We start from the raw sequence: 27,582 nt of genomic DNA, 5'->3' as shown, positions 1-27,582 counted from the left end.
TCTAAATTTCCATCTGATAATATTCTTCAGAAATATTCTTCAGTGTGGAACTTCCAGCAGGTGATGTTAAAATAATAAAAAAGCCCAGCTCCCTCTTTCCTCTTTGCTTTTGTATGTCTCAGCTTACAATGCTTTCCTGTCTTTGATGAGTCATTGCACTTACTTTGTACTGATACTTCTATATATCAGACCAGAGCATTCATTTTTGTTTCCTTGTTTTCTGATCAGAAAAAGCACAGTTCTTCTTCCCTGTAGGTATCACTGGATTTTTGTCAGATCAGAGAAACCCTTTCTTCCAAGTTGTGATTTCATAGGATGTTGTGTCAATGGCATGCAGGTGTATCTGGTCACTTTTGAAAATGCTCGGTGCTGTTTCCAACTAGCAGTCCAGGTCTGGAAGGGATATTGCTTTATAATTCAACTGAACATTATAAAGATCTAAAACATCATCCTGGGGTGACTTTATGATGATTGTATCCCCAGTTGTCTGTTCTGTTTATGCTGGATGTTAAGCTCTGCATCTCTAAGACTGGTTCAGAGAGTGAAGCAGGGGGGAAGAAGAAGCACACAGTTTGTTTTCAGAAATGGCACTCACTGCCCCACATGCTGCTCCAGACTGTGCTGTCTGCAGCACAGAGCTCTCCTTTGCTTTGTTAGTTTTTAGCTAGCTGAGGCAGACAAGTTCCTAGACTGTGTTTTTTTCTTTTTTCTTGGATCTGTTCAAACCTGCTCTGGACTGAAAACCCAGAAAACACCAGGAGCTCACGCCTGTGGCCCACCAGGGCCTGGGCCTCGGCACTTTCCAGCACTGGAGGGACTGATAAAGGACTGAGTGAGCTGAGCTACACCCCATGGCAAAGACTTTTCTGGATTTGCCACCTCTTTGAACAGAGAAAGGTTTTATTGTTTAATATTAATTTTTTATGCTTGTGAATACTTTGCTTGTTAAATAAAAAGTTTTTTCCACTTTTCTCCAAGGAAATCTTTTCCCAAACCAGTTGGGGGAGGGGCTGCTTGAATTGCTTTCTGGAGGGACCCTATTCAGAGGTTTTCTCCCAAATTTGTCCTAAACCAGGACAAACATAAACACTATAAAATATAACAATCAAGTATGAGAATATAAATGAACATTTCAAATACCAGAGACTCCCAACTATACAAATATAAAATCCTTTTTACTCCTTGTCATGGCCATAGGGTGGCACTGGCTATTGCTGAGCATAGATGTGTGTCCTAGGAGTAGTACAACCCAGTATTTCAAGTTCAGCAGAGCATTTTCAGAGACCAGGAATCTGGTTCATTCAGACTGGTCCATGATTTGTTCACTCCTGCAAGCAAGTAAAACAGCAGCTTTTTCCTGACAGGCCTCTGATAGTACCAACTCCATCTCTCCACCCTCTCAGCCACTTGGAGCAGAGAGACTCAGAAGAGATTTCCTTCTGCACCTTCTCTGACCTCCTTCTCCTGTTCTGCTGCCTGCCTTGCTGCCAGCAAAGGAAGATGTCAGGCAGCTGTGTAAGATGAATGTGGTCTCACACCCTGCAGTTTCCTGTTCTGGGTGGTGATCAGTTGCCCTCATGCCTCTTCTCAGAGAGCCCATCAGCAGTCAGTGACACTCCCTCACCTATGTTTCAGCCCTGCCAGTAAAACAACCACAAGAGTGTGTTGATGAAGGGATGTTGCCTTTCCCCACCTGCTGCTGCTACTTGCATAAGAAGAAAAAACCCAACCCTTGCATCTACTTTTTTCTCCTTTTCTTAGCATGGAGCAAAGCCTGCAGAGGTGGACAGAAGATAATTAAATCCTGCTGAGCCAGCAGACTTGGCACAAAACCAAGAAAAACCTTGAAATATTGAAAGGCATTGTGAAAAATTGGGAAGCATTAACCTTAGATGATTTTTGTGATGATGAGAAGATGAAAGATGGAAACACGTAACTGAATTATTGTTTGTAGATATGCAGCACTTCTGAAGTTAAATCAAAGTATCACTGTAGTTAAAGTAGTTAATATTTGCCAGATTAACTTGAGGCATTTCGATGTAATGTGAAGATAACAGTGGCACAGTGTGCTTACACGGATAAAATGAGACATACTCACGTCCAATGCTTTTCACAGAAACACACCATCAGCACAGTTCCTCTTTAACCTGCAAAAATCTTATTTTACTAATACCTTCTACGGATTATGTTGTAACAGTGCAGGAAGTGATTCATTTTAGACATACAAATGTAGTTATGCTTCAAAGTGCTTTATCACTTTTCTGTTTCAACTTTACTTACAGCAAGTGGGTAAAACTTCAGCAGCATTCAACTGTGTGAACTAGCCCCATGGGCTATGCCCACTGTGGCAGCAGAACTATTTGTCAGCAGAATTTCTTCTCACAGCCTACTCTTATCAGAAGACAGATGCGATTACTAAGCTAAAATGGTATGTGAAAACATATGGTGTTTTGGAGCTGCTTGGTTACTGTGGAGGATAAATAGCTCCTGACCCTAACCAGGATCTTTTAATGAAAAAAGAGCGGTGTCCCTATGCCTTATAAAGGCATGGGCAGGCTTATTCCAGCGCTCAAGAAGGGGCGGTAGCGGGTTCGTGCTGCTGAGTTTTTTTCCAGTAGTGGTTGCAGGCGAATGAAGAAGTTGAGCTGAAACTGCGAACACTTCATCCCGGCACTTAGCGGCAAAACTCAGTCAAGAGAGGAGGAAGCAGGTGAAATTACAAAAAAAAAAAAAAAAAAAAAAGAAAAAACAAAAAGAAACCCACTTGGTCATGGGGAAATCAGGTGAGCAAATGAAATGCCTTAGTGCAGTTGGCTGTGTGTTCACGCAAAGTCCGTGCCTGGTTTTGTGCTTGGAAAGCGTTGCTAAAGCGTTCTGCGGCTTTCCTCGGAGAAAGCTGCTTTCATTTGTGCATGGCACAGCCTGGGAGGAGCTTTCTCTCTGACAAAGGGTTGGATTGAAGAAAAAAAAGAAAAGGGATCCCCCTCCTCAGCCTGCACGGTGTAGAGTTCGTTGTATTTCATCCATAGTTTGTATTTTGTAACCTAAAGTACTTTTGCTTTGCTGTAAAAAATGGTTATGAATCCTGTAGCTTTAAAGTTATTTTTTGTCTTGCTGTCTGACAAAACTTATTAGCCTTGCAGATAAACAACAGGATGCTTCGAGGGGGGTAAGCTTTATCACCCTTCCTGTCGGAAGGATTTAAATGTAAGATTTGGTTACCATTTAACTGAGAACAACCTTGCTCAGCTCCTAAGTCTCTCCCCAGCTGTGCAAATATTCTTTAAGCCTTTCCCTGCTGCTGCTGTCTGTGCTGTTGGTTCTTTCCCCGCTGCTGCTGGCTGTCTTTGTGCCCTGCTCAGTTTGGGCTGGGAGAGACTTCTCAAAGCTGCCAAGGAGCCAGAGACCTTAAGAAGGGAGCACTCAGTGCCCGGGGTTTTCTTCACCATTGTCCTGTTAAGGCTATGAGTGAAAAACTGTCCTGAATTTCTGAAACAGCTATGAAATGGGATGGGGCTTTTTGTTCTTGTTCTTTGGGCATTGTTTCTGTTACCAATGAGAGCCTGGTGGCATGTTGTCTGTCTGTCCTGTGTGTGAACAGCACATATGGGGACATACTCAGCAAAACCTAGTATAGTACTTGATTAACTCAAAACTATAGGCCTCTTCAGAGAAACTTAAGGAAAATCTTTGTGTAGCACTTTAAAGGGCCTCAGCCTGGGTGTATTGGTGGGTTTTTTTCCTTTTTCTTTATTTTTAAAGGTCAGCTTGCTAGATGAGATCAGAGCTGTCTGCAAATGTGACTGGAAATGGCTTACTGGTATGACCCCCAGTCCAGACAACTGGCCTGCTTTTTTTTGGTGAAGTCCAGCTGCCAGTGGGTGGGTTTGGTCTCATATCCTGGCAGCTGGACTGGGATAAATAACCCTATAACAATTTAAATAAGTGTAGTTGCTGTGAACTATCAAGTTCAGCACTTCCTGTTAACATTGTAAGAAGTACAAATACCAAATCAGTGTAGTGCCTGTACATTACATTAGCAAAGCACATTAGCCAAAAGCAGTAGATACTCCACTGTGCACCTCTCAATCCCCAAAGGAATAAAAATCTTCTATTTTAATACATGCAAATTGCTAAAACAGTCATAAGGCACTTACCATCTTCATTTTTTTCCCTGCACATTTATTGCTGTGCATTAGTTGATTTTTACAAACTTAGGAACAATGACAGACCAGAAACTCCCTTTGCCAAGGCTTGGGTAATGTTTGCATCCTTAAGTGTTTATACAAATAATTTGAAATCTAGGTACATGTTAAAAATGTTTCGTCACTTGTGTCACACTTTTCAAACCAATGTTAAACTGGGTCCAGGTTATTGTCTTTGAGCTGTGTGCAATATTTTTAGATGAATCATAAAACTGAGATCCTGTCCTGACAATTGGTTTATTGACTAAATCCCATCTGCCCTTTCTAGTTCACTGAAGTCTTCGAATTCCTGTCTGAGATCATTCAGTGTGGTTTGCCTTTGAATGGGAAGAGCAGCTGTTTCACAGAGTAGTGCTTCCTCTGTGTTTTGTGTGAAATACAAAATGTGTTCCCTCTCTAGTACTCTTGAGGTGTGATGCTGACAAATTTCTCTGTACTAGGGTACTTGAACATGTAACAGGTTGCATGACAGATCTGTCTGACCTCAAAACAGATTCCTTGCTCCTCTCCTGGGTCAGGAAGATTAAGGCAGAGATTACCTGAAGGTTTAATTTAAGGGTACTCTAACTCATGACAAGCAGGGCCACTATTTTAATACAAATGAGCAGTTTCTTTAACTTCTTGGTTTTGGTGAATCTGTCTTGAGGTCTAAGTATCCCCATGCAAAGAAAACCTGCTATTGGAAATCTCAGTTCTTCGATAAAAACTCTCCAATAATGTTGTATTACCAGTTTTTAGATTATATTTGAAGCAATGTTCATTCCAAGTGTCAGAGCTAGAGACTTAGCATTGCTTTGTTTCACTGGATAGAGCTGAGTGTTGAAAGCACCGGCACCTCTGACTCAGCTTTCGTCCCTGGAAGCTGCAGGCTGATGAAACCGAATTCATCCTGGAACTTCCTTGTCAGGGTTACAAAAGTGCCTCCCGTGGTCATAACTCCTGCAAATACTTAAACCAAAGGCGGAGACCCCCTGTGCTTTCCCCCAGGTCTGTTTTTTTAGACACCGTTTGGTTTAGTGGGGGATGCAGGCAGTCGTCCCCACAGATGCCAGAGAGCTCTAACCAAAAAGACAGGGGTTAGTATTTCTGCAGGGGAGGAAGGATGGTGAGGCGGCAGCTCTTCGTTTCCCTGCTGCTGAGGCTGCGGCGCCGGCCGGGCTCTGAGCCCGCTGCAGCTGTGCTGGGCCGGGCTCCTGCGGGCAGCCCCAGCGGGCACAGCCAGCCCTGCCGGCAGCTGCGGGCGATGCTCGGCAAAGCAGCTGGCTGCAGCTCCACTCCTCCGCTCCGGAGCACGTGGATTTCTGCTGAGCGGTGGGAGTCTCTGAGAAGGCTGGGGTGGTGGTAGGAAAGGCTGCTAAAAGTCTTATTTCTCCCACTTCCCCCCCGCCCCCCCCCCGGTTTGACCTGGTGGGGGAAGGGAGCTTTCCCCGCTTGCTCCCTGCAAGGGGGAATAGCCCTCTTTATTCTGGCAAGTGAGTGCAGACGGTGTCAAAGTCAAGGTCAGGCTCAGTAAATACTGCTATCATTTTACAGAGTTTGGTTTCCTTTTTAGAGTTTGGTTTTATTTTTTTGCTGTCTTTCCTTATTTTTTTTTTTTTCCTCCCTTCTGCAAATGTGGGTGGGACTCCAGAGAAAGGGCTGGGAGTTACCCACTGCTCTGCTTGTTGAGTGATACAAAAAAATCAAAAAGGGGCTGAGAAAGGGTTTTCACAGAAGGCAAAGAGACAGGAAATAGACTCAGTGCAGTTTTCCATGCTGGTTTTAATCTCATTTAGAAGCATGTGCTGGTTTTTAACTCTTAAGATGCATCTTTAGAATACAGTAAAACGACTGTTGTGTTTTCTGCAGAACGAGCTACATCTTCAGCTGAAGTGCTGGCTTGTACATCCTGGTAAGAAATGGCTGTGGCAGGTCATGACAAAAGTACAGGCATACTAGACAAGTGACCTGCTTGCGTTCTGAGAAATTAGATATTCCCAAGCTGCCAAAATGATAAAGAGTTGTGCTGGCTGTTTTTGCAGGACTGGTGGGGAAGATGGATTGTTCTGAACTGCTAGAAACTGAGCTTTTGCATTTGGTAACACTGGGACATTTGCAGAACTTGCCCACATAAGTTACTGTCTTTTTCTTTACACCAGAACTGAGCTGGAGGTGTGGTGGGAAAATGACGTTTCAAAATCAAAGTTAATTCAATTCAGAGCCCCACATCTCCAGTTTTTGTGTGCAGAAGACATTGATTGCTGGGTTCAAGTTCAATAAATAGCAGACAAAAACCAGTCTTCCAAGAATGTGTCAGGCTTTGGCAGTATTCTGGGCCCAATTTTTACTTGTCTATTGAACCATCAGGGTTTTGGTGGGGGAGGAGAATGCAGCAGCCACCCCATGCAACAGTGGTTGCTCCTGTCAACTGTTAGATTATGCCCTTAATTCCTCATGTTCAAGGCAGATAAATACCAAAACAAGTGAGAAGGGCTCAGGAAGAATAAGATAGAATGTGATGGTCTGTAGTAACTGAGATACCTACCAAGATTTCCCATGCTACTGTGTTGTACATCAGGAAAAAAAAAAAAAAAAATTGAGCATGAAGAAAGCTTTTATTATGGGAAACATGCAAACCCTGTCTTTCTATCAGTACAGTTGGTAGTATCTGTCTTGCCTGGGTTTGAATTTGCTTCTGTTGCTGCTCTATGTGCAGAAACAAAACGCAGGAGAAAACAAGAATTTTGATTTTAACTGTTAATTTATTAATTAATTTTATGTTATTGTTTTATTATTTATCTCAACAGGCCAGAAGGCTATGTGAGATCTCTTTCTGTAGAGGCTGTGCTGTTCTCTGAAAGATAAGTTGGAGCCTATCTCTGTTCTGTTTTTACAGGCAGATGTATGCAAGTTCTGCCCAGTCTGTGGAGATCTGAACAGCAGCCAGAGCTGGGATGGGTGGCCCTGCAGAGGGGGATGAGGTGAGGCTGTGCAGGTTCCCAGTCTCCCTGGTGCAGAACTGGCTCCTGTGCAAGTAGGTGTGAGGAGGTGGTAGGAGTCTGTGGTGTTGTATAGGAAGACAGTACGGGCCTGTTCAGGTCACTGTAAATATCATTTAATATATCCCTGGAAATGTTCAAGGTCAGGTCAGACGAGGCTCTGAGCAACCTGGTATAGTTGAAGGCCTCCCTGCTTATTGCAGGAGGATTGGACTAGATGACCTTTCAATCCAAACCACTCTATTATTCTGTGATTCTATGAAATAAATACTTTTAAAAAAGATTTTGAATTGTGAGAACTAGAGTTTAACCTGTTGAGTGGAGGGATGAAAAACAGGTGATGTAATTGATAGTAAATGTGAGTAAAGAAAGATTTCTGTGCCTCCTTGCCTGACTTTGGCTCCTGGATAGGTGAGTTCACACACATCAGTGATCAGAAGAAATGTGCATGGCCATATTTCCATGCCTTAGGGAAGTGCATAAGTAAACATACTTTGGGTATTGCCACAGCTATCTTGGATAGAAAAGCAAGGTGGGAGGATGTTTGGGCTGATGAGATTAAAGCTAGTTCAGGTACGCCTACCCCAAACCATGATAGAACATGAATGGCAGAGGTGTAAAATGAAGGAGCATATCCCAGGAGACTTGGGATAGTTCTTTTATCTCTCTTTGGTTCTTGTTTGCAAAATTCTTCACTTTCCAAAGACTTTGGTTGGCACAACACAGCTAGCAGTGCTATGTAAAATGAATTTGGCACTGGGTAAAAACAAGGTTATGTTTCTTGCTGTCCATCTACAGAGTATAAGAACATGCAGCATCCAAAATATGAATAGATGACCAAAAAAAATTATTCTGTTTCAATTCAATTACTTGTTTTCAATTACTCAAAACAACTGATTTCTGTTGTTACTCATTAATGAACACAGTCATGCCTTATTTTCTTCAACAGATGTCTGTAATTATAAACTCTAAGCAGATACAGTGTTGGGGAGAGAAGAGATGGAGAAGATTACATTACTTCTCCTGTATAGTATGGTTTTAACACATGCAGGTCACTTGTGGCTTTTTATTTGGAAGTGCACATGCCCATGGCATTCTGTGGCAGATGAATTTAAGAATAGAAGGTCTTTCTGATGGGAGAGTCTCCTTAGCCTTTTTAAAAGGGACAGCAGCACACACAATAGCTGCCTACAAAGGTTGTCTCTCTGGGTGTGTGGCATGATTACAATATTCAGGTGTCCTTCATGGCAGAATATAAAAAGCACTTCTGATTGTCTTTCATGCAGAGCCAGGACTGGCTGCTCTGGAGATGATGAGTCAGTTCCAACTGTATGTAAGATGAGCACTTCATGGAAGGGACTGCTTGCTGGTCTTATTGTTGGTCAGTTTGGACAAGACAGGGGCTGCAAGCCAAGGACTTCTCCTCACACCCTTGTCTCCAGAAAAACTTTCTTCTCACAGTGCTCAAGACCTCAAGACTGCTGATTAGTGCTTCTTGTTTTTTAAATGCCTGTATCACAGAAGGCTCTGCTGCCTCTCAGAGCTGTGCAGCCTCCAGTTAACCAGGTGTTCCTTTTTAATCAGGGCCGTCAATTACCTTACTGTTTATAAAGGGCCTTAAGTGAGGAAGTAATCAGCACTATCTATTATAGCAAGAATAGGATTTGCAATCAAATAGTGTCACGACTAATGTCATCGAAATGTTATTGCAGCGGCAGCTTCATATTCTCAGGCCTCATGCCCCACATTGGGTATGGGGGAAAAGTGTGTGTTAAATCATGTGGCACAGGTGATGCAAGGTTATTAAGTTGCCAGTTTGCAGTAGAGTGAGCCTAGATATTAAAACGAGTGGGGTCCTTGTCCATCAGATCCAGTTAATTCAGACATCTCACTGTTGTCCTGAAGCTCACTGAAGTGGGAAGCAGGTGTGTGAGCAAATTCAGGCAAAACTGAATGCTGGGAATCATCACAGAAACTCCTCCCTGAAGAAGGCTCTCCTGTGCTGAAGTGAAAGCTATTTTGAGCAGCAAACATAAGAACATTCCAGGAAATTACTCCCATTTAAACTAGCCTCTAATTATAACTCCCAATTCCTTTCACTTCCATAAGCAATACCCTCTCTTCTAACTTTTAGTAAGATTACAGGCTAATTCAGATTGGAAGGGAAATCATATACTAACGATTGAGATCTCTCATAAATGCCTATTGTATAGGATGGAGACCTTGCCCCTTTATTGAATTCTTGATTGCGTAAAAGGAGACAAGGAAACCCCACCCAGGATACAATAACTTTCTAAACATAGTATGATTTTATCTTTCCTTTCCTCCAGGATTTATACATGGTTTCATTTCTTCTGTATATTTCCAAGCAACCAGCCAGTTATGTTAGAGAAAAAGGGAGTTTAACACTGAGGGAGATCAGTTTTTATGGCTGGAAATGATTAATGAGTTGGCATGTCAGATCCATTTTCCCAAATGACATCTGGCATTAAGGGCCAGTCTTGGAAGATGTTACAGTCCCAAATGGGGGGCAAGAAAGTGCAGTTAAATACGTGGGGAAAGAAGCATGGAACATTCACTCCCTGTGTTGCTGCAGACACCAGCCAGCATCAGACCACCCTGGAGCATCTGCAGCTTCAAACCAAAGTGCTGAGTCAAAGTGCAGTAGAACATGACTGTCTCCTTAACATTTCTCATATCAGTTAGACATCCCTCGCTTCTCCATAGAAGGAATGCTATTCTCAGAGTGTGAAAAATTCATCTAGGGATGGTTTCCAGAGAGTTACATTTCAAGTGTGGGTAAGAGTTAATAATAAATGTCAGTTATCTTAGAAAAGTCTAGATGCAAATGTGGTCTTTAGAATCTGGGATCTCTTTTACTCAAGAATTTTGTTTGTTTCCAGTCAGTGAATATACTTTGAGAAGTTTGTCACAGTAGAAGTATCAGTTACCTGGGACAGTAACAAAGGACTTTGTGATGTAATTACTTTATAGTTCCCTAAAGCTTCTAATTATTTTTTTCCACAAACCTATTGAGCATACTAAAAGCTGTGTTTGCTGCGTTCTTTTTCTGTAACCCACTTCTTCTTTCAGGGTGGAGTAGAGCAATTCTGCAGAATCAAGGGAGACTGAAGGGATTTCAGTTTGAAAGCAGAGCTTCAAACTCAGTGTTTTAACAGTTACTTGATTACCTTTTATATGTTTACTATCTACTTTTCATGTGCCTTCTCCATGTATTCTGGCACTTGGCTTCTGTTGTGGTTTAGGAATGGTATTCTCCAATTTAATGTCCCCATTCTCAGTCCCCTCTCTCCCTACCTGTGGGTGGCTGGAGAGGAGAATTGGAGAAACAAAAAGTAAAGATGTGTTGAGATAAGAACAATTTACTGGAAACAGGAAGAAAACAGAGTAACAGCAACAATATTAATAGAAAAATGTGCTAGACAGGTGAGTGATTCATATGCAAATACTCGCTACTGCTCAGAGCCTAAAATACCTGATCGTGCCACACTACCATGGAAAAGACCCCTTCCCGAATTCCTGGAAAATGGTGAGAGGTGGTATAGAATAATCTCCAGGTCCTAGCTGTGCTCCCTCCTGGCTACTGCAAAAATTAGCCCTGGCCTGGCTGGCCAGTTTCTTTCTGCCTGGGTTCTGGGCCTGAAAGGGTAACATGGAAGTAATATGCAGTGTCCTGTTATTCTATGAGCACATTTCTAATTATTTATTTTTGTGGCAAGATTGAAAGGTGGGGTCATTATCTCAACTTAGCTCTAATGCAGACATTAGGTGAAGAGTTTGAGGCCTCTGTCACGGTTCAGAGAGAGATTGAGGGTACATAATGGTACCCTTCTGTGTAGGATTCTGAATGAGGTTTGTTTCATAGTAACAGGGCAATATGGGTTGGAAGAGGTTGTTGAAGGTCCTCTAATACAACCCCCAGAGCAGGTATATCTTCAACTACATCAGGTTACTCAGAGTCCCATCCAAGCTGACCTTGAATGTTTCCAGGGATGGGTTATTCACCACCTCTCTGGGCAGCCTGTGCCAGTGTTTCACCACCCTCATCATAAAAAAATTATTCTATACATCTAGCCTGAAACCACTTCCTTTTATTTTAAACCTATTACCCCTTGTCCTGTCACTACAAGCCCTAATAAATTGCCTCTGTCTTTCTTATAAAACCCCTTTAAGCACAGGCCACAATAAGGTCTCCCCAAAGCTTTGTCTTCTCTAGACTGAACAGTCCAACTCTCTCTTGTTGATAACATTATATATTAATTATTGGAAGGCTAAATAGAAAAACTTAGTATTTATGGAAAATAAAACATTCTCAGTGAAGATTAATCCAGAAACAATAGGACAAAAAGTGCTGAGAAGAAACAATACCTTTAGAGATTGATACAGGCCTCATTTTTAAGAGTCACCTGGGTGGATACTTAGACATAAAAATGTATGCTTGTTTTGCTAGTCATGTGTGTGGCTGTTATTATGTTGTTTGTCCTGAGTGCTGAGGTAAAGGCTTCCCACAGCATTTCTGCTGTGTAGGGATTTGGTGCTTTGTGGAACAATTCACGTTACCAACTGGTGGCTCCACAAGACCAGTGGAGGAGGTGCAGTTGACAGCTGCAAAGGTGATGCAGGGCAGCTCATGTTGTGGAACACGTTTGGGTAACTCACCTCTGTTTTGATGCCCAAACTAAGGCAGAAATGGCAGGAGAAGACAGCTCTAAGAAGAGGCTGTATGGATTCAGGCAGGAAGAGCTCTTCATGCAAAAAAGACTTATTGGCATTGTTTAGGGACAGTAAGAATGGAGAAATAGAATTCTCTGAAAAACAAATGTAATGGGAAAACACAACCTAGATTCCTCTGCTTATTTTTCCCTGTCACACCAAGTTGATCAATGAAACTGGAAGTCCAGGAGCCTAACAACTGTAAGGTATGCTCTGTACCACGCCATAGCCTAGAAATTCATTGTCACATGCTGCCATTATCTTAGCCAGTGTTCCAGAAAAATAAGAAAGAGAGGTAAATAATGTGATATTGAGGAGCAAGCAACTGTATCTAATACCTTCAGTTGTTTTACTTATTAAGCTGTGTAATGATTCATGACCAAACTTAACTCTCTGGCAATAGAAAATATTTTTTTCAAGCAGCTTACATGGAGGGAAAGAAGTACGTCTGCACAGCTGTTTGGGAAGCTGTTCCCATTTGGGTGGGAGCCTGAAAACTCCCATTAACTCTCACTTTTAATGCCTGGCTTCTCAGTGTATGGAACACTGGTAAAATGGAAAAACTTAACATGCATTCTTGAAACAAATCTTAAATATATCTGGCACTTGGGCGTCCCTCTCCACACATCATCAGGCACGGGAGAAGCTGTACAGAGGGAGGTGGTTAGCACATGAGCTTGAGTCACAGAAGATAAGCATTTCTATAGCAGCCACCTTTGAGGGAAGGGGAGGATTGAGGTTCTCCAGGGACAGCATAGCAGTGCCTGCTGTAGCTAGAAGCAACTTAGTTTTGTCCATGACTTTTTACTTTTTGTAAGTCAGAAAGTTAGTACAGAGCTACATTATGCTTCTGTTTCTGTTTCTACATTATGTTTCTGTTAATGTATAGACTGAGCACTGACAAAATCTCTATTTCAGTTGATTTTTTTTTTTTTTTTTAATTGGAATTTCAATTTGATGTCATTGAGAGCAAATGATTTGGATTGAAACTTCCATACTTGCAGGTCAGATTGTTTATCTACTATTCAGTGCTGAGTGGGTGGGATATTAAGTCTAAGTAATACCAGCCACAAGTTTAACATGGTTTCAAACAAAAAAAAAGTAGTCTGGAGTATGTGATACAAATATCAAAGCTATGTTGTTCAGTGTCTTTAATTTGAAGTCTTAAGGTTTCCTTGCTGGAAACCTGGACCACCTACATCAGGGAAGGGGGTGAATTGGATGTAGGCTTGCTTTCCTCAGTGACTTCTGATAGATGCTGTAGAAATTGGCTACCTCTATAATAGAGCAGATGAGAGATTTAGGACTCTGGCCTGATAGAATCAGTGAGCTGTGAGCAATAGTAACCAGAGTGATGGGACAAGTTCATTAGCAAAAAGGAGTTTGTTTGCTTGAATACCAGAATGGAGGTGCCTGGTTGTTTGGACTTGTGATACAGAAAATTGAGGGAGAACTGAAGGAAGGTGTTGGGCAGATGTCACTTTGCTTAACAGGGCTGCTGTGTTATACCAATAAACTGATAAAAAAAGAGTGAGCCTGAAAGCATGTTATGGAGAATATATTAGATATATATGTCCGCAATGACACTTTAGTCAGGAAAGAGTCAACCCAAATTCAGACGATGTTCAAAAGATTTAAGGTACTGCATGAAACTGTAATTGCTTTCTTATGCACATTGCATACTGAGATTATTTTAGGCTTATATATTATCCCAGAGCTGTTGAGGAAACTGCTGAGAGCTCCAAGAACAGCCTAAAGCACGAGACTGAGCTAGATAATCGACTCAGGAGAAAGTTCTGAGAGCGGTGTGTGTGCAAACTGACAGCTCTTGTTGTAGGGAAAGTGCATTGTTACAAACAGCAGAAAAGAATAATGCTGATACAGCAGAGAATGGTTGGTTTTAGTTGTTAGGATCAAGTAGTGAGAGTAAGTTGAGAAACCTAAGGTAATAACAGGAAACACTTTCTAGTCATAGGATCTATTTGGGTTTCTGAAGTATCTTACAAGGAAAATTATGGCAGTCATGCTAATTGGGATATTCAGAAATGAATCTGATGAATCATTAATTAATACAAAAACCCACACCACAGCAGTTGTTTCTTTCCTTACCAGTTGCTGTTTGGGAACATTTATTTGTCTTGTGCCAAATAAAGGTGCACTTTGAGGTTTCTATGAATTTGTGCTATAAAACGAATTAGAAGAATGGTGCATGTTTCAAAGTACTTGTGGAGATCTAAACATTTGAGTATCTTCATCCTCTTTAGGTGGTGCCCTGACTAATACAGACAGTTCTTGCATAGAGGGACAATCATTTGCATTTTTTAATGCATCTCCTTGAAGGACTTATTTGTTGCTTATTCTGAGATTGGAATGGTGATGCAGTGCACTGATGGCTTAAAATGAAAGTCAGTCAAACTGAGTTCTGTTTTCAACTGACAAACTGATTGACTAACCTTAAATCACCTAGCTATTGAGGAAAGCAGTATGAATCACATTTTTCTTCAACCTTTGGTGAGTCTGTAGCTTCCCAATGGGATTGTCTGTTAGAGTTTGTTTCTGGATGGAAGTCACTAGTGACTCATTTCATCCTGCTGCCAGGTAATGAGGATGGTACTCTTGTGTTCTTCTGTCCATCCTGTGCCAGTGGTACAGGGTGTGCTTTTTCTGTGTTCACTAATGTCTGTATTTGACAGACCTTTCCGATTTTTTTTAATGTGATTTCAGCTTCCAAACAATTTGCTGAAGAAGTCTTGAAAGTACACAATGACTACAGGAAGAAACATGGAGTCCCCCCATTAAAACTCTGCAAGAAGTTAAACAGAGGAGCCCAACAGTGAGTTCAGTCCTTTCTTTTCTCTAATGAGATTCGTGGCACTTTTATCTGTTAGGTTTGACTGTGTTTACTGCAAAGATATTTGTCTTTTGACATGCTGATAACCAGTGAAGACTTACTGAGTAGAAAGTGAGGGACTCTACTCTTTCATCCCTGCTTTTTTCCTCACATAGCAGTAGCTGGTCATATGGACACTTCTGTGGTCACAACTGTATGAATCTTTCTTGGAGCCTTTTTCAGATGTGGAATACATCTGTCTGCACTGGTAGGTGTCCTCTGCAGAGGGCAGTTGTCTAAAACATACTTTACCACCACTTTTGTCAGATGAGGCATTATTATCTGCAGGAAACTATCTACTCATGCTGAAATAGTGAGAAAAGAACTTTTTCATGATAAAAAGTGGTGACTGGTCTGAAATCAGTGGAATCAGGAGGAAGTAATTTCAGATTAATATATCTATATACCAGCCTCAAAAGTAAAAGTATTATATGTTCTCTGTCCTGTCATGAAGGACACATCTTGCCTCTTCTCCAGTGTTGAAGGCTGCACAAGTTCTTCTCAGTCTAACTTACAGCGAATCCATCATCCTGCTCTCTGACTTGAGTCTTCTTACAGGAATTTGAGCCCAATACTGCTAAGTCCTCTTTACTGTAGTTATGATAACAAGATTAATTCCTTTCTCTTTAGAGCAATCTTTTTCAAAAAGTAGGTTTAAAAATCTTCATTTTTTATTTTCATGCTGATCCTCATAGCACAAAGGAGATAACTGAAGGAGTAAATGCTGATTAAACTATTCAGAAGATAAATTGTACTAAATTTTGGGCAGTTTGTTCTCTACTCTAGACATAAGATCTCCTCCCATTAGCTTTCTACCACAACCAAATGTAGATTTCTCTGTGCTGGGTGACTGGGAGACAGAGATGCTGTAGTCTTCCCACAACCTGATTTATTGTCCCAGCATGGTGGGACACAGATGTCACGCAGATAAACTGGCACCTGACTCCTAGAGTTGTCCCAGGTGTTGTGCTGAACAACACACCATGTGAATGGCATGTGGACATGACCTCTGGCAGCAAGAAAAATCTTGGTGTTTTGGTGTTTTCTTTTCCTTTTTTTTTTTTTTTTTTTCCCCTTGAGACACCATTAAAAGTGGATACATTGTTCCTAAGACGAGGAAAGCCAGTGACTCATTTACCAGCCTCGTAATCTGCTGGGGCTTTCCTTCTGTTCTTCTAAGAGGCTTTTTTTGTTTCTGTTTTTCATGCTCTCAGTAAGGAAAAGATTTCATTGACTTGTCAATAGCACTTGTTGGGTCTCAGAAGTGCAACACTTGGTTTGAACAAGTTGGCTTGTATGAATAGCTGAGATTATTCTATCAAATATGCATTGCTCCACCTTTATCTCTGAGTGTACTGTTGCCCTTGCTGGGTATTTTTAGATCCTTCAGAAATTCCTCATAGCCATCTTTGGTCTCAGCTGATGCCCTGCTGTGATGAACAACAATAGGAAACCTCTCTTTGGTTGAAGTCTGTAACTTGTAAGAATTAAAAGACATGTTCAGAGACTGGTAAAACTGCTTGATGGCAAGAGCAAGAAATGTTTTCTCTGAATAAAAGGCATGACATGTAAGAAATCTTGTATTTGTCAAGACAGATTTTGCATATTCTTAAATTAAAAGAAGAACTTCACCTTTTCTTTGGGTATATCCTATATATATACCTTTGTTGGTATGTATTTTATGCATCTCTGGGTACTTTTCTGTGCTTCTCTACCTGTTTTGAAAATGGTATGTTTCCTACTATTTTCAGGTCCAGTTATTGTGACAGGTGAACTATTCGATCCCTGCTTTAACTTGAGATGAGTCAGCCTCAGCAGGTGTCTGTTTATCTCTGACTGTAATGAAGCATAGGGTGATGATCTCAGATGAAAATCTCATGCTTTCAACTGCCTGGGCTGGAGTGGATTAATCACCCTTTGTCTTAAATCCCTGGCAGCTTCATCCATCTGCAACATGTACTTTGTCCCAGTCCTGCCTCTAACTTAGGATATGAGGATCCTGAGAAAAATTACAGGACTGTAGAGATAGAATATGAAGATCCTCTAGTCCAGGATCTAGCAAACTGACAAGCTTTCATTATTTATAAATTAATGGATGTAGCTTAAAACCATTTTGTTTTGTTTTGGTGGGAGGATTAGGGCAGAAGAAAATTAGGATGTAGTGACTGAAGTACTAGCTTGGGTCAAAATGTCCAGCTGGACAAAAGTCATGTCTCTGGCAGATACCAGAAGCTCATGATTATGGAAGGAGTAGGAAGACAAAAACAAACGTGATCCTTCCCCCATTACCTTCTCCTGGAAATTATGGTTTTCCTCAGCAGTAAGCTGTATCCTCATTTATTTGTTGCTGTTGTTTAATATGCCAGGAAGATTCCTCCCCACATCCATACACTGTGAATTTGCTGCTCTCTTTTCCAAGCTCACATGTGCTTTGGTGTCTGCACTGTCCTGTGGCGATGACTTCTGCTGCACAGTGTGGAAAGAGTGCTTTGTCTCACTTGAATTGTAAATCTACAACCTGATGACTCTGTGTTGCCTCTATAAGAAATAACAAATGGTCTTTGCAATTTCCCTGTCCCTTTACTGAAGCCTTTCCAATGTTGAATAAAGAGAGTAATTGTTTAAATCATGATGTTCCTCCTAATACTATTGTCCTAAGAAAATAAAATACATCCCACGCTCGCACACGTGTCAAATTCTATAGAAGCAGTGCTGCTTATCCTATGTTGGTTTACACAGTTGTTGCCTCAGAGTCTCCATGTGGTCCTCTTCTCTTCCATCTTGTTGCCTGGTACATTGCTTATCTTTTGCATTTGACTTTTTTTCTTTTATTTGTAAATGTAGGGGGGGTTACGCTTGCTTTGACTGAATCCCCACTTCTGTGTTTTTTTCCAGTCTCACTGAGAACATTTAATTTACTCCTGTGAGGAACCTAGAAATGCCAGGAGGTGACACCTGTAGCAATTGCTGTAGGTACTTCCCTTTCCACCAGCAGCCATGGCTAACGATGGCTGGTGGATTTCCAGGTGCTGGTTAAAATGTGGTGCAAAGGGAACTGCCCTTTGATTTCTTCTAGACCCTTCTCAGAATTTATACAGATACTCATGAAAGACAGGGAAAATGTGTTTTTTCCTTTGCCTAACTCATAGATCTATGTAACCTTAAAGCATCTCTGGCTTCAGGGCTTTGCAACTTGACTTAAACCCATCATCTTCTATCCAATTCCTTGCTTGCATATCCTTCTCTTCCTCCTGTTCCTCCTCCTTTCTGCTGATTGCAGCTGTGGTCCCTGACCCAATGTGTGGATTCCTTTGCTAGGTATGCAGAAGAACTGGCTACCACGAGGGTCCTCAAGCACAGCTCCGAGTCTGCTAATGGGAATTGTGGAGAAAACCTAGCATGGGCATCCTATGACCAATCAGGTGAGCTCTCTTCTGTTGTCTCACAGACACCTGATAAATGCCTTATCTCAAGTACTTTGGGCTCAGAGTGTCTGGTTGCAAGATTTCCTCTACTTCAAAAGTGTATCCAGCATAGCCCAGCCCTAGGGAGCTCCCTGGGGACAGGCTGGTGGTTTGCAGTCACTTATGTGTCCTGAGAGCAAGAAGCATATGTGGACACAGAGGGAGTAAGGGACTGTGGTGATGAGCCATGTCCCTTTGGAAGCAGGACATGGCAGCTAGGCCACTCCGAGTGTCCCTGCTCTGGAGCTGTTTTCAGTGGTACTCATGTGTCCATGGCAGGGGAGAAGGGAGCCAACAATGCCCCTACCTCACCTTTATCCTTAGTTTGTCCCAGCTAAAGAGAGGTCTGCCCACAGCCCAGCTGTGGTGAAGGATGTGGAAAAATGTCTCTTGCACACTGCACAGCAGTTCCTGTTTGTGGGGGCAAAAGCAGGGGACTGACACAAGAGTGACAATGGCTAATGTCCTTCCACTAATATCTTCCACTCTGTCAGCAAACGGGCTTTTAAGCCCTTTTCCGTGATTACATTTTTGAAAACTATTTTACTCCATGTATTTTCTGATTGTAAATGTAGTAAGTAACTGGGAGCCTTTGGTTTGGGTGTCCCAGGAGCTGAATTTTGGTCAGGCTGACAGCCTGTAGTGAGCCCTCAGTTGGAGACAGATTCAGCAGTCTCTTTCCTCCTGCTTCCTTCCAGTGAGCAGGGCTCGTCTCTGCTTGCTGGGACAGCAGGTGGGATGTATTAAAAGTGGCCACTTGCTTTCTTTATTGGAAAATCTACCCCTGGAATTTCCAGCACAGCCCCAAAGAAGCAGAAGATCATTTCCACAGGCTGGAGGCTCTGTTTGAAGAACTGGGAAATTTTAGTGAATTTTAGTCCCAGGGATGCTGTTTGGTTCCTCTTCAAGTGCCAACTCTAGTCCCAAGTGGGTACATTTTCATGTTGAAAAAGAAACCCATGGTGGAAAAATACAATTTGATCTGCTCATGTTTGGCATTCCGTCCTTCACAAGGGTGTGAGGAAAGGATTCGGAGCAGCATGGGAAAACACAGATGTATGGCAGAGTTTGCATAGTGGCTATGACTCACTGACTGAGCTTAGTTCTTTCTTCTTGTTTGTGTTAATGGCCTCTGCTCCTTCCCTCGAGGTTAAAGCCACAGAATTCCCATTTACAGAGTTGGAAACATAACACACAAATCATTCTACGTAATGTCTGCCTTTTCTCTGGATCCAGTCTGTTTTCTTCAATGCACAGTTTCCATACTTTCCAGTTTTGAGAAGTTTTGCTGGTTTTTATCCACAGGATTAAATGCCATGTTGAGAAAATTAAGCTACATCCTCTTTTGTTCTGTGTAGCATTTCTTTATTTCCAATGCAGCAGGATCACTCAAAGTACCAGAATGAGAAAGCTAGTTCTTCAAAGGAAGTTGTTTTCTCATCTAGGCTTAGTCCTCGTCTCTGTGGAGCTGGTTCATTCTTCCTTTTTCTCATATAGTTCCCTCTGGGTAGTTAATTTGTACCCTGCTCAATGAGGCTGAAATTTGGATTAAGACATCCATTCAGGGGCTTAACAAAGGCAGGCAGTGTCTTCTGGTTTCTTTCCCAGATAAAGCAAGACTCAATAAACCTGTAGAATACTCTGTATTCTCTCTCAAAAAGTGATGCTGTTGTTTGTTTTGGCTCTTGCTGAGTTCTGTAATAATGCCAGAAGATGCATGTCTTGTTTCAGGGAAGATTTAAGCTTTCAACTATAAAGCCTTCTAATATGACTCCTCTCCTGGTACAAGAATACCTTGAATTCTGTTCAGGATTTTAGAGTTACATGACCTAAAGCTGTTGCTAGAAATATGTTTATCCCTGTAATCCAAGAAATGGTTGACAGCTGTTTCCTCCCTCCAGTCCTGCAGGAACTGCTCGGTGTCAGACTGTTTTTTGTCTGTGTTCAAATAAGTGAGCTGTCATCTGCCACTAATGCGAGAGGCACTAATGCTGCCTGCCTTGGCAGCTGTGCTGTCAGGCTTCTCAGGATGCCTCATCTCGCTGCTCATGTGTCAGGAGGCTGAAGGCAAGCACTGGATGTCTGAATTCTGTTTGGGATGGATGGTGTGGCTGAGACGAACATGCCCTGTTGCTGGTGGAAACATTGCAGCTTATGAACTCCCTAGAGAGCTTGTAAGAGAAATCCGTGGTCAGCCGTCCCCCAGATCTGTCATGGGAGGAATCTGGGTCTCCTAAGGTTGGGACTAGTGTACAGAACAGCACAAACACTGTCTGTCCCAGCCCTGGAGGAGTGTGCTCTGACTGAAGGCCTTTCTTGATGCCTAACACCAGGTTCACACAATACTGTTAAAAAAGTAAAATAAAGTAAGGACTTACATGAGGGATGTTGAAAGTAGAGAATTACTTCCAAAAGCCCATTAGTATGACGTTAGTCTAGGTAGATATTTTATTTCAAAAGCAATGATAAATCTACCCTCTATCCCCCCAGACTGATGGAAGGAATGTTGTGAAAACTTAGTTTTTAAGTGAATCTCCGAGGTGCTGCCCATTTGCAGAGAAATATGTCCTATGTGATTTTATTAAAATGTTTTTAACAACTTAGTGGGATTACTTGAGGATTTTAAGTATTCTTTGGTATGAGGAGAAACAGTAAGGCTGGGCACAGTGAAATTAAGTGTTGAGGGGAGCTGAATACAGGAATATGGCTTCTACAGCATTGTGTTCCTGATGGTGAGGCTGGGAATGTGTTTCCAGCCTTACACACACAAACACTGGAGTATATATAAGTAAATTAATATAGTATATAAAATTCAAATATCTATTTCTCAGTAAATGATTTAAAAGTAGATATAATATACATATATATAATAATAGAAATAGAATTTCATTGTGGATCCCAGCAGTAGCTAAGCTCAGACACTCAGCCTGCCCAGAGCTGTCCCTGGATGCCAATCTCACCAGTAGCTCGCACCTGGACATACCAATTCCTGAGGCTGGAATGAGTTCCATTCCAGTTGTCAGTACAGTGCATCTCACACACACAGGCTGCTGACCAGAAGCCACCCTGCAATGGCCATACACTTCTGTAGCAACTCCTCCCAGGGCACTTCACCTGCTCACCAGCAGGTCCCTCTCGTGCTTTGCTGGTGCTCCAGTTGCTAGCACCAGACACAGAGGTCCCTGCAACCCTTGGTCTGGTACTGGTTGTTGGCACTCACACCCTCAACATCCACACAGAATGGAGCTCCTCACCCAGGAGAATAGCTAAAAATTATATTTATGAGACAACAGCACAGCTGATGAGATACAGAGCATGGCCAGGCGAGAGTAATGGCACCTGCTTACATGCAGTGGCCCCTTGAGAGTAAGGGGAAGATAATTTAGACTGTTAATCCTACATATGGGCTGAGCCCTCATGGTCACTCCTCTGACCCTCTGAGGAAGCTTGAGGTACCGTCAGTGTGACCATGTTGCATGCATGTAGCTTCTGCAGATAAAATCAAATCACTGTACTGCTTCTGGCCCTAGTCTTGGGCAAAACTATACTTGGGCATTAGTTCAAGGGTTGTTGCACCAAGTTTTCAAGTGAGGAAGATTGTCCATCATGACTGAAATTCATTGGAGTGAGATTCAGCCTGTTCTGAAATGAACATTTAGTAAGCATAGTGAAATGTTCACTAAAGTGAACATTTAGTGAGCAGGTCATCAGTGAGCTATCTCTCACTTGGGAGAAGGGTGGAGTCAAACTGTGTTTCCTTAGTGAGTGTGTTGAAACTCTGAGTGTGGTTTACAGCAGTACAAAGAGGAAGGGTCATAAAAAAGCCCAGCAGAATATTTATAAATCAGTTCCACAACCAGAGCAATAGAAGAGAAGCTGTGGCTCTGACTGCAGGGCAGATCCGTGTGCTTTTTGAGAGGGGTAAACTTTATCATTTCTGCTCTGATCAGGAATGAGGGATGTGAGCAATTTCTTGTCTGTGTTTTTTTTTTTTTTCCTTCTGACTGAAAAGCAACCAGCTTCCTCTGTTTTGGGGAAACTTTGGAACAGGAGAAGCTGTTTTCAATGAAACATTGAAAAGTAATCAAAACAGACCCTAAATATGATGGCATAATTTATCCCATAATACATTGAAATGGGAATATTGTGGTCAGTTTTCTGAACCAGTAAGTCTGAGGATGCAAGTTGCTGCTAAAGCAGGTAGGCTCAGTGCACTCCTGACCCTTGTGCTGTTTTCTCTCTGGGAGCCTGGGAGTCATGGGGCTCAAAACAGGGGTTTTCCTTAGTCCCCTGTGTGCTAGCTGTCACTTTCAACTTTGGCTTGAGTCCCACTAGGGCATTGCTTACTGCTCCACAAAGGGCAAAGAAATCAGAGGAAAAGTATTTCAGAGAAAAGAGAGGCTGTTTAATCACTAGGTACCTACCTGTCTTCTCATGTGGTAATAACCTCCACCTTGGACTTCCCCTCACTTCCTGTGCCGTGTGACAGATACAATTCATTCCCTTCACTTACAGGACACTTCTTTAGCATGATTTCAAGACAGAGTTTGTCAGAAGTTGTCTAGTCCTTTGGTGACATTCTCTTTTGCTGGAAAAAAGTCAGTCTTTATTTTCTCACAGCTTATGAGGCCATGACTCTTTTAATTCAAGGATGATGACAGCGGGGCTATCTAATGAAGACTTGATCCTGCATGTGAAAAATGGAGAATAGTGATCAGCTTCTTGGCTTTAACTGCCTGGCCTCAGTCAGTTGAAAGCTTTCATCCTTGAAATCTGGGAATTAACACATGATAGACTGTGCTGCCCAACTGTGCTCATTTTCTTTTAGGTACAGGATTGAGGCAGTCTTACCTGATGCCATTGCTATCTCCCTTGAATTAAAAAAAAATGTTCAAATGATAGTATTCCTTAAATTAAAAGCAAATTAATTATGAATAGATAGTGTTTGTCAAAACTCCCATGTGCCCTTCAATACTTGCATTATGGAGATTTTAAGTTCTGTCACGTGCAGCCTAGGCTCACTTCTCAGAGCTACAGTGAGCAGAGTGGGGGTGACTTTCTCTTTAAATACTGTTTATACTGTATCACACTGATACAATAACAGAGGGAATAAAAAGCTGGCAGCAGTGAGAACACAGTCCTACATCTGCTAAAACCCTACTTATGTAGTATGGTCACTTAAGCACTTGTACAAATAAAATACATGGGCTTCATAAAGCCTGATATGTCAGCAGTTACATTCTGTACTTCTATTACACCCAGCTTAACACAAACCCATCTAAATCCTTCATAGCTATAAAATCTAGAGTAGGACAGGATGATCTGCTTAGTTTGTTGTGTGTTTTTTTTAGTATGTGCCTTTTTCCCCCACCTTGTATTGCATAAAGGTCACTATTTTCACTTTCTTTTAGTCTTCATTTTAGCTGTAGCATGAGTAAGAAATGAACAAATAAGTATGTGTTACATACTTCAACCATCATACATGTCTACTGCGTTTGGTTTTTTTGGCACAAGGAGAGCAGGAAAAGAAGAAACCGATTGTTATTCCTGAAACTTTTACTTTGGGAGGCAAAAGATGTTTTGTTACCTTTTTATGTAGATAAATTTAATTACTCTACTAAACATTATTCCTAACAAGCAGTGTGGCATATAAGTTCATAGTACTTCCAGTTCATAAACTTCTCTAGAGATAGCATTTTCATTGAATATTTGCTTATCAGCTAGGGCTCTGACAACCAGCTTGCCAGGCTAACAGCATCATCCTTTTAGCTGACTTCAGTCATAAAAAACTGAAGTTTAAAGAAGTTAACGCAGTGTCTGTCTAGAAGTGCGCAAGTTTAAGACTTTTTGCTGAAAAATAGCAAAGCATGAGTCATTGCTCTTCTGCAGCCAACAGTCCACCAGGGACTAGCATATTCTTCATGATGGCAGGCTTAACAGCTTTGGCAGCTTGCTTTGAAATCTCCTGGCCTTGCGTTGATGATGCCTTCTGGAATGCTAAGCAGAAATTTCATTATCGAGGTTGCTCAGGGAAAAACCTGACCCCTCTCATCCCCCCAGTGTTTGACACAAGCATTTCCTAACAACCAGTAATGGAAAACAAGTAACATTTGACATTTGTCTGCACAGCATCTGCAGATCCTGGTCTGAGCTACATCCCTGGCTGTAGTCATAGTCCATACACAGCTGTTGTCAGGGAAAGCCTTGGATGGGATGAGACAGTGCTGGACACACAGACTTCCACACAGAAGCAGCCCCTAAGTATGAATATTTAAGGTTTATATTGTACCCTGTATTATAGTGCCTCAAAATGGACCTTCACAGCTAGGAAGAAACCACTAAAAATAAATGCACTTAGAAATCTGAAATATTCAATGCTGGTGAGAAAATGGGAAACTAAAAGACATCAGAAATTTAATATTTTTTTTTGTTTACTTGGAGATGGAAGGGGTAAACATCCACAGATGTGGCATTTTGCTTAGAAAACATGGCACACAGGCATTTTCAAACACATTTCAAGAGGAAGATACCAGTGAAAGCTGTATGTATAAGCCTGATGACAGGAGCATTTATGTAAGACAAGGGAGATGTGTCTTCCTTACCTTCCAAGCTGAAAGTTACAGAAGACCTTACTGGCCAGGCTGTTAAGTGAGCTACACGTCTGTGTTTCTGTCATGATTCTATAGTACATTTCTTTTGTCTTTCAGGAAAAGATGTGGCTGACAGATGGTACAGTGAAATAAAAAATTACAGCTTTCAAAACCCGGGGTTTTCTTCTAGGACAGGTAAGTTCAGACTGGGAACTGTCTCTTCAAAAATGAAACTTCTATTATCATGCTGAAGACTGACAAAAGTGTAAAAAATCCTGGGAAATTAGAAACTAAGCAAAATTTGTAGTGTTTTTTTAGTACTGCATTTTTCCTCCAACTTCAAAGTTTTGAGCAAGCAATTTACTTTTAAAGCAAATTAATCTGAAAGAAATACTAAATTGGAATCATATAGGAGTCTTACTAAATGTGCTATGTTGTTGTTGACATGTGACTTCTGCTGAATTATATCACTCCACTCACAGAGATCACTTCAGCTAAAATTTGGAGATTGGGAACAGGTTGTTGGCTGCATGTTGACAATATAGTGCAGAATGAATTTGAGAACATTGTTCCTCAAATAATGCTTAAGCAAGAGAGGCACCTGACCTTGTTTTAGATGAAGAAAATCACGCTTTTCTCCCTGATTTTGGGATTTGCCTGTGCGTACTGGGAACAACAATGTAGGGGTGGCTATTCAGCTAGGCAGAAGGAGCCACGAAAAGAGTGGGGATTTTGAAGAGTTGCATATGCAAACACATGGGGGAGTATGAGGTGGTTAAAGCAAATGAATAATAGTCACTCTCAAAACTGCTCTTCACACTGCAGGGAGTCAAGGCTGTCATGTCTTTGTAAAATTTTAAGTCAGATACTTACCAAACTACTTCTTTCATGATTCTCCTGCTACATATTCTCATTTGGATATAGGATATGGAAATGGGAATAGTACTATGAAAACAGATCAGATTAGGGGTTTTCAAGACAAAATGCTAGAGGTAGGGCTCCTTTTCATCTCCTTAGTTTGTTCTCATGTTTGACAAAGAAGCAGCTGTGTATTGTTCTTTTTTTTTTTTTTTCAAGCACCTCACATATTAGAGGGAATGTTACAGATTTGGTATCTAATGGGAATGTTTATGTTTCCCTCACTTTCTTCAGGTCACTTCACAGCAATGGTTTGGAAGAACACAAAAAAGATGGGAGTTGGTAAAGCATCTGCTAGTGATGGCTCAACTTTTGTGGTGGCTAGATATGATCCAGCTGGAAATGTAGTAAATCCAGGCTATTATGAAGAAAATGTTCTTCCTCCAAGAAAATAACTTTTTTTTTAAGGTAGTCTTACTGCTTAATGACAAGTGAACCTGGATTTGGACCTAACAGTGTTTGAAATTAAGCCAAATTCAATGAAATCTCCTGTTTGATACTGCTGTTCATGTCTTATTGTGGAGGAAGCAATTACTTGTTGCTTGAATCAATCTGCACATCAGGCCCCTGTTGTTTCTGAGGGGACCTCAATTTATTTGAGGATGAACTATATGCAGCATTTCTGAAGGATAAAATGGGCAAGATTTTTTTTTTCTTAATTGTTTGCGTGAACTCTGTGTCAGCATGTGAGTAAGCACATGTTGGATGTTTAATTTTTTTTTTAACAAACAAATTTATAGCTTTCTGTAAACTGAAGATACCAGCTCATAATTATATTATGTACTCCCAGCTGTCCAGTATATTTTAATAACTGTAACTTTGTTGCTCTGACTTTATCTCCTGCTGTTGTGGGACCTACTCTCTGCAGATGGAACACATGCAAAACTTCTGTATGAAAGGTACAGGTGTGAAATGTAGTGGAATTCAGACCCCTGTATTTTTATTAAGAGGATCCTGCAGAACACTAAAAGGCTGATGTCGAAACCGTAGCCATCAATCAATCTGTAATTAATGCATGATCTAAAAAAAACCCCAAACTTTTTTTTAATCCCATTTTAGATGCTGATATATAAAATATGTTTGAGATGAGTGTTTTTAAGTTCAAAGTGAAACCCACAGTTTACAGTATGTACCTTGTATTATAATCAAATTGTTTACTTCCATTGAAGAAAAATAAGTTTCTACTTTTTTGATATTTATGCATAAAAAGGTTTCTTTGATGGTGCACTTTGGATTTTACTTCTCAGTAACTTATTTTTATTTCCTAAGGAATATCTTTTAAAGGTGTCATGCTATACAGGCAATAACATTCCCAAATCATCTCATCTCCTTTAATAATCTAACAGTAGAGGTATTCACATTGTCATAATTAAGAGATGTTTGCTCTTTATTCATATTATTCAATAATAGTACTATTACACATACTGGATTGATGTCTTGAAAACAGTGAAGATTTAATTTCCTTAAGAACAAGCCAAGCAACAATTCTGGGGACACTCTTTTCTTTGATTAAATGTGGATTGGGCCATTTTGGCCAGGTTCATATACTATGCTTCAGTTTGGGGGTTTGTTTTCTTTGTAAAAGTTTCTCGTGAGTTTTGCTGAGATTCTGTATGCCATAATCTGGTTCATGGACAGTGCCATTACAGAAATACTTCTTTTTTGTTTACACAGTTGTAATAAACTGCACTCTTATGGCTTGATTATGTGTCACTGTGATGCTGTTTGTTACAATTTTTTGCTGTAATCAAGATTTGACATGTATCATGAGCAACTGAAAAATAAATATTTTTAATATTAACT

General features: G+C 41.1%; 1 protein-coding gene across 1 annotated transcript; it reads left to right on the top strand.

The window, feature by feature from the left end:
• The first annotated feature begins 2,443 nt into the window (after positions 1 to 2,443).
• Positions 2,444 to 27,582, top strand: GLIPR2 (GLI pathogenesis related 2). Its single transcript, XM_058833522.1, has 5 exons — positions 2,444 to 2,783; positions 14,642 to 14,750; positions 18,126 to 18,229; positions 24,979 to 25,056; positions 26,014 to 27,582. The coding sequence occupies exons 1-5, from the start codon at positions 2,771 to 2,773 to the stop codon at positions 26,172 to 26,174; spliced, it is 465 nt and encodes a 154-aa protein (XP_058689505.1). The 5' UTR covers positions 2,444 to 2,770; the 3' UTR covers positions 26,175 to 27,582.

This window comes from Poecile atricapillus, chromosome 2 (genome assembly GCF_030490865.1).
Source record: "Poecile atricapillus isolate bPoeAtr1 chromosome 2, bPoeAtr1.hap1, whole genome shotgun sequence".
NCBI lineage: Eukaryota > Metazoa > Chordata > Aves > Passeriformes > Paridae > Poecile > Poecile atricapillus.
Note: the sequence above shows the minus strand (reverse complement) of the source record. Positions and strands in the feature narration are given on the sequence as shown.

Excerpts from the sequence above, each read along its gene's own strand:
- GLIPR2 (XM_058833522.1), top strand. Across the intron at positions 14,751-18,125 it reads TTAAACAGAGGAGCCCAACA|GTATGCAGAAGAACTGGCTA; the intron begins GTGAGTTCAGTC and ends TTCCTTTGCTAG. Across the intron at positions 18,230-24,978 it reads GGCATCCTATGACCAATCAG|GAAAAGATGTGGCTGACAGA; the intron begins GTGAGCTCTCTT and ends TTTGTCTTTCAG.